Source organism: Marmota marmota, unplaced genomic scaffold, assembly GCF_001458135.2.
Source record: "Marmota marmota marmota unplaced genomic scaffold, marMar, whole genome shotgun sequence".
Classification (NCBI taxonomy): domain Eukaryota; kingdom Metazoa; phylum Chordata; class Mammalia; order Rodentia; family Sciuridae; genus Marmota; species Marmota marmota.
Genome location: NW_026000174.1, coordinates 67,145,665 through 67,155,195, shown reverse-complemented (window position 1 = coordinate 67,155,195; position 9,531 = coordinate 67,145,665). Strand labels below are relative to the sequence as shown.

The 9,531-nt window shown below is 61.6% G+C and overlaps 1 protein-coding gene across 1 annotated transcript in view; it reads left to right on the top strand.

The window, feature by feature from the left end:
* Positions 1–6,474, top strand: part of Atg2a (autophagy related 2A) — a 19,653-nt gene extending 13,179 nt beyond the window's left edge. Inside the window, exons 27-40 of the mRNA XM_048789113.1 lie at positions 1–189; positions 273–487; positions 924–1,132; positions 1,377–1,512; positions 2,634–2,837; positions 2,992–3,093; positions 3,182–3,266; positions 3,373–3,505; positions 3,591–3,663; positions 3,831–3,913; positions 4,163–4,284; positions 4,425–4,579; positions 5,542–5,694; positions 5,779–6,474. The exon at positions 1–189 is cut by the window's left edge and continues 184 nt beyond it. Coding sequence (XP_048645070.1) covers positions 1–189; positions 273–487; positions 924–1,132; positions 1,377–1,512; positions 2,634–2,837; positions 2,992–3,093; positions 3,182–3,266; positions 3,373–3,505; positions 3,591–3,663; positions 3,831–3,913; positions 4,163–4,284; positions 4,425–4,579; positions 5,542–5,694; positions 5,779–6,015 — 2,096 coding nt within the window. The 3' untranslated portion in view covers positions 6,016–6,474. The remainder of the gene's footprint in view (positions 190–272; positions 488–923; positions 1,133–1,376; positions 1,513–2,633; positions 2,838–2,991; positions 3,094–3,181; positions 3,267–3,372; positions 3,506–3,590; positions 3,664–3,830; positions 3,914–4,162; positions 4,285–4,424; positions 4,580–5,541; positions 5,695–5,778) is intronic.
* Positions 6,475–9,531: the final 3,057 nt, after the last annotated feature.

Below are 9,531 nucleotides of genomic sequence, written 5' to 3'. Positions count from 1 at the left end.
GGGGGTGGGGGATCCCTGGGGACTCCCTCCTGTCACTCATCACTCCTCCCTGCCCGAGCCAGCTCTCCGAGAGCCCTGCCTCCCTGCCCTCGTGCCCACCAGTGGAGACAGCGCTCATCAACCAGCGGGACCTGGCTGATGCCCTTCTGGACACAGAGCGCAGCCTGCGGGAGCTGGCCCAGCCTTCAGGTGGGCTGGGGACACTTTGGGACAGCAAACACAATTAGGTACCCACAGTGGCATCTCTCTAAACTGGATTCTGTCTCCCATAGGTGGGCCCCTCCCTCAGGCCTCGCCCGTCTCAGTCTACCTGTTCCCAGGTGAACGGAGTGGGGCCCAGCCCCCTTCCGCCCCTCCTGGAGGCTCCGCTGGCAGCTTAGGGTCCCGCTCTGAGGCAAAGGAAGAGGAGAAGGAAGAGGAGGGGGATGGAGACACCCTGGACAGTGACGAGTTCTGCATCCTTGACGCTCCTGGCCTGGGCATCCCGGTGTGTGCGGTGGGGGCTGCCTTGTTGCCACCCTTCAGGCTCAGCCCTTCTGGAGCCCCCTCAGTGAGAGAGCAGGCAGGGACAGCCTTGGCGCTGGGCTTGGAAGGGACACGTGGGTTTCCAGAGGAAAGGAGGCCTGGCATCCTGAGCAGAGGGACTGGGACAATGGGGGATGGAGGAAGAGGAGGGGCGGTTAGCAGAGCAGGGGACCATGTGGCTGCCAGGCCAGTAGGAAGAGCCAGGGAGATGTGGACTCTTGACCCTTCCTGGTCAGATTACTGAGACACAAACTCTGGGGATGATAGCCCAAGAGGGCCATCTTTTGTCAAAAACAGGTAGAAGAGGAGAGGGAGATGTAAGGACTGGGGAGAGACTGAGGGTCACCGCGCCGGGGACTGCCTCTGTGCTCATGCATCTTTGCTTGACTTCCTGGCAGCCCCGGGACGGGGAGCCCGTGGTGACGCAGCTGCATCCAGGTCCCATTGTCGTGCAGGATGGACATTTCTCCCGGCCGCTGGGGAGCACAGACCTGCTGCGGGCACCTGCCCACTTCCCAGTGCCCAGCAGTCGTGTGGTGCTACGCGAGGTCTCCCTGGTCTGGCACCTCTATGGGGGCCGAGACTTTGGCCCCCATCCTGGCCACAGGTGAGGAGGAGGGTACAGGTGGCAACCAGTGGAGTTCAGGGCCCAGGCCCAGCCCTGCTCTGACTTGGCAGCTAGTGACCTGGAGCCTCATGCAACCCTCACTGGCCTGAGTCCCCTTCCTTGTCCCTGCCGCCTCTTAGGACTCAGAAGGGAGAAGGTCTCTTGCCCCAGGAGGGAAGGCCTCATGGGGCAGGGGGCAGGGCAGGAACTGCTTTGTCATCTTGTCCCTCATCCTGCTCCCCAGAGCAAGAGTTGGACTCACAGGCCCCAGGGGCTCCCCTTCCCGCTGCTCTGGTCCCAACCGGCCCCAGAACTCCTGGCGAACGCAGGGGGGCAGTGGGCGGCAGCACCAGGTCCTCATGGAGATCCAGCTGAGCAAGGTGAGTGTGGCCGAGGGGTGCACAGCATTGTCAGAGCACATCTGGGCTGAGGTTCTAGATGCTTCCTGTAACAAAGCAGACAAAATGCCTGCCTTCTCAGTGGAGCAGCCAAGCAAGATGGCCCTAGTGTGGCCAATGGTGGGACTCAGTCAGGAAAAACCAAAGGCAGGAGGAGCAGGTGGAAGAGCCCTGTTTTCAAGAAACAGAGACCTTCGAACAAAGGCAGACAGGAGCCTCGGCGGAGTGATGTGAGCGCTGCCAGCTGGGAGCATTGCTGGGTCTTCCAGGAGCCACCAGGCCCCAGCAGGGCCAAAGCCAAGTGAGGGAGGAGAGTGAGAGGAGGTGAGGCCAGAGATGACAGGGACCTCATAGAGCACAAATGGTTTTGGTCTTACGGAGTGAGGTCCCCTTGGGGCCTGGAGAGGCTGCCTCAGTGCAAGACAGTGGGACGGTGAGGATGGGCAGACTCTGGAGGGACCAGATGGCAGGAAGAAACACTGGTTTGGTCTACGTTGTATATGAGGCACAGAATGTTCCAGAGGGTTTCTGTCCTGAGAAATTGTGCAGGGGAGGTCCCACCTTCTGAGCGGAGGCAGACAGCACCCAGGCTGTTGGGAGCAGTGGGTTCACCGAGGGCTCAGGGACCAGAGGCCTGAGACCTAGCGGGAGCCAGCAGCCCTCTAGGATTAGCAGGAAGGTTCTCTGCAGTGGAGCACAGAGGCAAGGCCTGAGGATGACACAGGCTGGAGGGGCACAGGGAACATGGGGACAGCAGGTCTAGAGGGAAGAACAAGGCCCAGGCCATGCTTGTCTAGACTGGGGCACAGCACTCAGGGGACATACAGCACTTCATGGCCTCTTGGGCATGTGGAGAGTGGACAGGGGTGGTCCAGGGCAGGTGGGCTGGAGCCACGGGGGAACGGAGGCTGTGGGGACAGGGCAGGTGGATGTGGGGAAGGTGTTGGAGTTCAGCGCAGCCAGGTCATTTGCCGCTGGTGGAACTGTCACGTGGAGGCCTCCAGTTGGCAGCTAGACACAGGCCTGAGGTGGGAACGGGCACAGAGTCACTGAGAGAAGGGGCCTGCGCCAGGCCTTCCCTCCCTCCGGGGTCCACTCCACAGGTGAGCTTCCAGCACGAGGTGTACCCAGAGGAGCCGGCTGTAGGCCCAGTCCCTAGCCAGGAGCTGGAAGAGCGGCCACTGTCCCGCCAGGTGCTCATTGTGCAAGAGCTGGAGATCCGCGACCGGCTGGCCACCTCCCAGATTAACAAGTTCCTGCACCTCCACACGAGCGAGCGGCTGCCACGGCGTACCCACTCCAACATGGTGCGTGCAGGCGCGTGCTGTGGGGGCCCGGGGAGGGCAGCGCTCTGGCAGGCCTGGCAAGGGGACCAGTGCAGGCAAAAGGGGCCTGATGGAGTGGGAAGGGTTCAGGAACCCCAGAGGCCCAGCAAGCACGGAACTCGTTCTCTGCCCTCAGCTCACCATCAAAGCGCTGCACGTGGCTCCCACCACCAATGTGGGTGGACCTGAGTGCTGTCTCCGTGTCTCGCTGATGCCCCTGCGGCTCAATGTGGACCAGGTGAGCAGACCATGTGAAGGCAGAGCCCAGCATGTCCCCTACTATCTCCTTAACTCTGAGTCTGATCTCTCCAAACACTTCTGTGCAGGATGCCCTCTTCTTCCTCAAGGACTTCTTCACTAGTCTGGCAGCTGGCATCAACCCCTTGGTCCCAGGAGAGACCTCTGTGGAGGGTGAGAGGCTGGGCCAGGGAGGGGAGAGCCCAGGTATCTGCCTCTGGGCAGCCAGGCACCTGGCCATCCCTGGTCTGTCCCTGGTCTGAGGCCTCTCTCGCCTTAGCTCACCCTGAGACCCGAGGCCGGCCCAGTAGCCCTCAGGAAGGGCAGCCCAAGAGCACAGACACCAGCAGCTCACAAGAGGCCTCTGGCAGTGGACACGGTTCCTCTGTTGAGCAGCAGCCAATCTACTTCAGGTAGGGATGTAGCCCAGGTATCCTGGGCCAGGCTGCTGGGGACCGGTCAGTGCCCAAAGGACTCTCTCCCTGTTTCCTCACCCAGGGAGTTCCGCTTCACATCTGAGGTGCCCATCTGGCTGGATTATCATGGCAAGCACGTCACCATGGATCAAGTGGTAAGCAGGGCCATCAGGCAGGGCAGGGTGGGCTGGGCTCTCTGGGGGTCCTAGTTCTGCTCAGCTATGGCCAAGTCTCCCTGGGGACAGGGCTTGCATCAGTCTCTAGTGGCTCATGGGCTGGCCAGTTTCCTGTGCCCATCGCAGAACTGGACCCCCTTCCCTAGGGCACTTTCGCTGGCCTCCTCATCGGCCTGGCCCAGCTCAATTGCTCCGAGCTGAAGCTAAAGCGACTCTGCTGCCGGCACGGGTGAGCCCCCAGCCCCCAGCGCCCTGCCCGCCAGTCCCCGACCTTCCCTTTGCTGTGCTTCTCACTGGTTGTGTAGCCTTGTCCAAAACCCTCCCGCGGCCTGTCTCTCCTCTGTGTAAGGGTGTAGTCATTGCTCCGCACACGCCCGTGGGACCATGGGAGGTGCCCATGGTACTTGCCAGAGCGATCCTTGGTCCTTCCGGGCCCCTTAACTCTCCTCCACCTCCCCCTTCTCATCTCTCCTCCCAGGCTCCTGGGTGTGGACAAGGTCCTGGGCTATGCTCTCAACGAGTGGCTACAGGACATCCGCAAGAACCAGCTGCCCGGCCTGCTGGGCGGCGTGGGTCCCATGCACTCAGTCGTTCAACTCTGTAAGTGGCTTTGAGGACCCTTGACCGCGTTACGCTTGGACGGCGAGACACCTGCATGGGGGAGGGAGGAAGAGGCCGCCAGGCAGTGGAAATGGAGGCAGGACAGCCTCAGGCATCTCTGACAGCCCCATCTCCCCCAGTCCAAGGGTTCCGGGACCTGCTGTGGCTGCCCATTGAGCAGTACAGGAAGGACGGGCGCCTCATGCGAGGGCTGCAGCGGGGGGCCGCCTCCTTCGGCTCGTCCACGGCCTCGGCTGCCCTGGAACTGAGCAACCGGTTGGTGCAGGCCATCCAGGTGAGCGCAGGTTCTGCCCGCTGGGGAAGGAAGCACCAGAAGCCCCTGCCCCCTCCGCGCCTTCAGTCTGCCCGCAAAGCTGCTGAGAGGGTCCAGTCGGTACTGCGGCCTTGTTTTAGAGAAACAGTCCTGGAGAGGAGAGGCCCGATGATGGCCCGCAGCTGCATAGCCCTGAGGCACACGGGGGCTTCCACCCACGGTGTCTTCATGCTCAGGGGTGTCTGAGAAGGAGGGCAGGAGAAGAACTATTTGTAAAGTTTGGCCCTGGTTTGGTCAGGCCATATACTTCGCCAGGCCCAAGGGGTCCTCAAGGGCATCAGGGAGCTGGCCTGTGAGGAGGACAGTCCTGCGGCAGCAGCACACAGTGTGTCACCCCTGGGGTGGGGGTGGCCATTGTGGTGCAGTGAGCCTGCAGGTGTGTGGAGGCACGGTGCATCCTGGATCATCCAGGAGGGCTGAGGACGAGGTCTCAAAATGGGAACCTGGGGAGACAAGCACAGGGAGCCCCAAGTGTGTTAAGTTGGGTGGGAAAGAGTAATACCGGGGGCCCGTGTGGGGGTAGAGAACAGAGGAGCCCAAGGGCAGAGGAGGCTGGGGCTCAGTGATGGTCAGTGGGTCTCCGGGGCCAGGTGAGGAACGGGGTCGGGGGCAGCACAGTCCACCTCAGGTGAGCTCGTTGGTGGCAGCCATGAGAAGCCTCCCTGGGTGTGGCAGTTAGTGGGGAAAGGGTTCCGGTTTGGGGAGACATGAGGAGCCCCCAGGGGTCATGTGCTGTTTGAAATTCCCTGACCGGGGCGGCAGGAGCCATGGAAAAGGAGGAGCAGGAAAATGGCTGCGAACAGGCGCCCCGGGTGCATTGCGGAGGGCTGAGTGTGGAGAGGCTGAGGGATGGCAGGGTCCCGAGCTGGCCTGGGGGCCTAGGTGCCAGTGTGCTGCCTGGCCAACTCTCCTGTGTCCTTCAGGCCACAGCTGAGACAGTGTACGACATCCTGTCCCCGGCGGCGCCCATCTCCCGCTCCCTGCAGGACAAGCGCTCTGCTCGGAGGCTGCGCAAGGGCCAGCAGCCCGCTGACCTCCGGGAAGGCGTGGCCAAGGCCTATGACACTGTTCGAGAGGTGAGTAACGCCCCAGCCCTGCTCCCAGTCACCCCGCACCCACCTCCTCACTCAGACCCTTGCACTGACCTCTGACCTCCACAGGGCATCCTGGACACAGCTCAGACCATCTGTGATGTGGCGTCGCGGGGCCATGAGCAGAAGGGGTTGACAGGCGCCGTGGGAGGGGTGATCCGCCAGCTGCCCCCAACGGTGGTGAAGCCATTCATCCTAGCCACGGAGGCCACATCCAACCTGCTCGGGGGCATGCGCAACCAGATCCTGCCCGATGCCCACAAGGACCATGCTCTTAAGTGGCGCTCCGAGGAGGCCCAGGACTGAGACCAGGGCTTTCAGGACCTGGTGGGACACTGCCCACCCACCCTCTCCACCTTCCCCAGTGGTGCCACCAGCTCCCAGACCTCCTGAGAGTGGCGACCCATAGCTGGGCCAGTCCTGGGCCTTTCAGGGGATGGCCTCTGTGAAGGACAGCTGCCCCGCCTGCCTGTTGCCAGTCCGCTGTGAGAGTGGGGTTCCCTGCCTTGGGGCCTCGACCCCGTCTGTGCACTTTTTCTCTGGGGAGAAAGGGCCCTGCCCCTCCCCTCCACCTGGGCCACCTGCTGCCTTGTCCCAAGACAGAGGCTTCTGGACCCTCGGACTCCAGCCCCACTCAGCCAAGTGTCTTTCCGTGTCTCGTGGGGAGGTGGGGGACAGACTCCGTATGGTTCTGTATTATTTTTAAGCTCCTTGAGCGCGTGGGTCAGTGTCTGCATGAAGTGGAATAAACTGTGCCCACCGCCAGTCCCTCTCCCAGGTCCTGAGTGCCTGAAGGGCCCCTGTTGGCCCTCCCCTCCACCTGCCCCTTGGTTTCTGCCCCATCCCATCCCTGTACCCAGTTTCTCCCTGTCACCACCAGGGGGTGCCACACCTTCCAGCCATCTTCCCTCACCTGACTTGCCTCTGCTTGGGCTCTACCTGGCCACCCCGCCAGGGAGCCGTCACCCTGGCTCCACTTCTTACTGGCAGAGGCTGAATGAAGCTGGGAGGAGCCACCTGGGGCTGCCAGGGAAGTAGGAATGGCCCTTGGATCCCCGAGGTTCAGACCAGAGCAAAGGGCAAGGATGTGAGCCAGTCAGGACGGCGCAGGCCCTGATGTGGGTTCCTCCAGGTGGTCCCAGCCTACCAGCCAGGGTCTAGACTGTCACTTGGGGCCATTCTTCAAAGGCTGAGCCCTGGGCCTCCTGGAGGCTGCTCCCACCATCTGTAGCAGAACACTTTGGGGGTGATGAAACATCAGAAGAGGAAGGGTGCTGGGGTGCAGTGCTGTGGCTGGAAGGGTCACGGAATGTTCCATGAGCCTGGAAGATGCCCATTGCCTACCATTCCACCCTGTTTCTGTGAACAAGAAAGAGGGAGCCATTCCCCACGCCCCACTCTCTTCCAGAGCAACCCACAGAAGCAGGTGGGCCCGTGGAAGGATGGGCCTGGGTCAGGAGTCAGGGCTGGAGAGCCCGCGCCTGCAGACCCCTTTGAAGTTAGCAGAGGGCCACCAGCTCCTTCTTTGGCCTCTGAGGGAAGGTTGGGCAGCAGCTTTGACCAGGTTCTAGCTGCCCATGGTCACTTGGGGCAGTAGGAAGTAGGCAAAGCAAGAAGGCAAAGAGGTTGAAGCCCAGAGGGAGATGACTGCATGGCTGGGGTCTGAGGCCACCAGGATGGGCAGATGGGGCCTGCTTCCTGGACCCACCCACCTGCCCGGGCACAGTCCAGGCTTTCCTGCCCTTCGAACCGCACTTGTGATCGGTATTGACGGCAGTGGGCTAAACATTAACCGCCACCAGGGCTGGGCCAACGACTCAAAAGGCGCTGAGCCCAGGGTGTCCCCACTTCCTTCTGTGCCTCGAGGGCCAGCCAGGCACCCAGGTAAGAGACCTCCCGACAGTCTCCCTGCAGCATTGTGCCCGCGTGCTTCCGAGCCCAGGTGCCTTTCTACAAAGCCTCTGAGCAAGAGAGAAGGGGACCTGGCTGACCCTGGGCTAGCCTCCTGCTCTGTGCCTGATTCCACCCTGGGGGGAGGGGCTGCAATGTCAGCTGAGTGGCCTGGCGTTTTGTGGCCAGGCCTCTGGGAGGGTCTGCTGGGTTTGGGGGGATTGTTGGTCACCTGCTCTGGCGTCTTCATTCACAGGCCCCAACTCCCAGGATCCTACCCACGGGTCCCCGTTCCTGTCTTGACTGCATCTCGAGATGATGCCACATGGAGGGAGGTTGCCAGGGCAGCGCCCACCTCAGAGCCCTGCTCTGTTAACACTGGGCAGCCTCCTCTGCCTCTCTGATCCTCTATTTTTTATCTATTTATTTATTTATTTTACCACTGACAAATGTGAGCCTGGCTCAATCCATTCTAGAAGCTTTCTTTTTTCTCCCAGATGCCCACTGGGTCCCAGCAGGACAGGCACCGGTACCCATCACTGAAGCCTCTCAGGCCAGAGCCTGAGGTGGGGATGAAAGAGTACTTCCCAGAAGTCCTGCTCTTTGTGCTCCAGGCCAGCTTAGGGCCCCCAGCAGCAGCTCCTTCCCCTCCCTGAAGTGGGGACTGACTCAGAGTCAAAGGATGGGTGGCTTTCCACCAGTCCAAAGCAGAGTGCAGGATAGCCTCACAAGCCCTGGTTTGTACAGGAGGAATCAGAGGTCAAGCTAGTTGCTCAAGGTCACCCAGCTCCCAGGCCACAGCTGGCTTTCAGGCTACTGAGGTCCTGAGTGTTGTAGGTGGGCAGCGGCTCACAGCCCTGTTCTTAGAATTGGCAGGCAGATTTGGGTGTCGGCATCTTTTTGTTATCTTTTCCTTTTTTTCATTTGCAGTGCTGGGCAAGGAACCCAGGGCCTCACGCAGGCTAAGCAAGCTACTCCCACTGAGCTGCACCCAGCCCCGGCACCTTTGCAAGTCTCCTGTCTGCCCTCGTCACCCCCTCCTCGCCTCCTCTCTCCCCTCTCCCAGTTTCTTTCCAGTTCTCTGCCCTCCTTCCATTTCTCTCCTCCTGCCTCTCCTTCCCCTCTTCTCTCGTCTCCAGTCATGTACAGGGCCACCCTCACAGAGGTGGGCCCTTAGAGGTTCCTGGGGATGGACAGACGTCGGGCTGTCCCTCTGCCTCATGGCTGCAGCAGGGAGGGTGGGCAAAGGGCAGAGGGTGGAGGCCACAGTGGCCAAACCCGAAAGTGGCCCAGCTCTAGTTGGAAAAGAAAAGAGGAAACAAAAGAACTCGGGGACAGAGGGCGTGTGGTGTCGGAGTGGGCAAAGGCTGCCCAGGAGTCGTAAACCAGGGCCACTCCCGGCTTTATGAGGCAGGTCTGGGGTTGATTCTGGACTTCGCCCAGGAAGTGTTGGCACCAGCCTGGGCCCCCGTGATAAGGAGCCTCAATAAAAAGGCTGTGAACTTGGGGCCCCGGGTACCCAGAGGGCTGGGTGGGCGGCCATGGGTTGTAGGTCCTGCCTGAGGGGACATGCCAGGCAAGCAGGGCCCGCCTCCAATTGGCCCCTCCCCCCTGTAACAGCAACTCCATGTGGAAGTGTCCACAGGTTCCGCTGGGGCTGCTGTTATCCGGGGTGGGGGCTGGTACTCTCGGAGGAGGAGGAGAGGGAACCACCGGCCAGCAGACTGCAGGGGGCTTCCATGGCGACGCCCCCAGCCCAGGATGGCAAGGGTGGCAGGCTGTCGGCCGGCCACCAAGACCGAGTGCACAGGGCTCTGACCTATGAATTGACAGCCAGTGCTCTCGTCTCCCCTCTGGCTGCCAATTCCATAGGTCACAGGTATGTTCGCCTCAATGCCAGCCGCCAGGACCTGCAGGGGCGGGGCGGGGTGG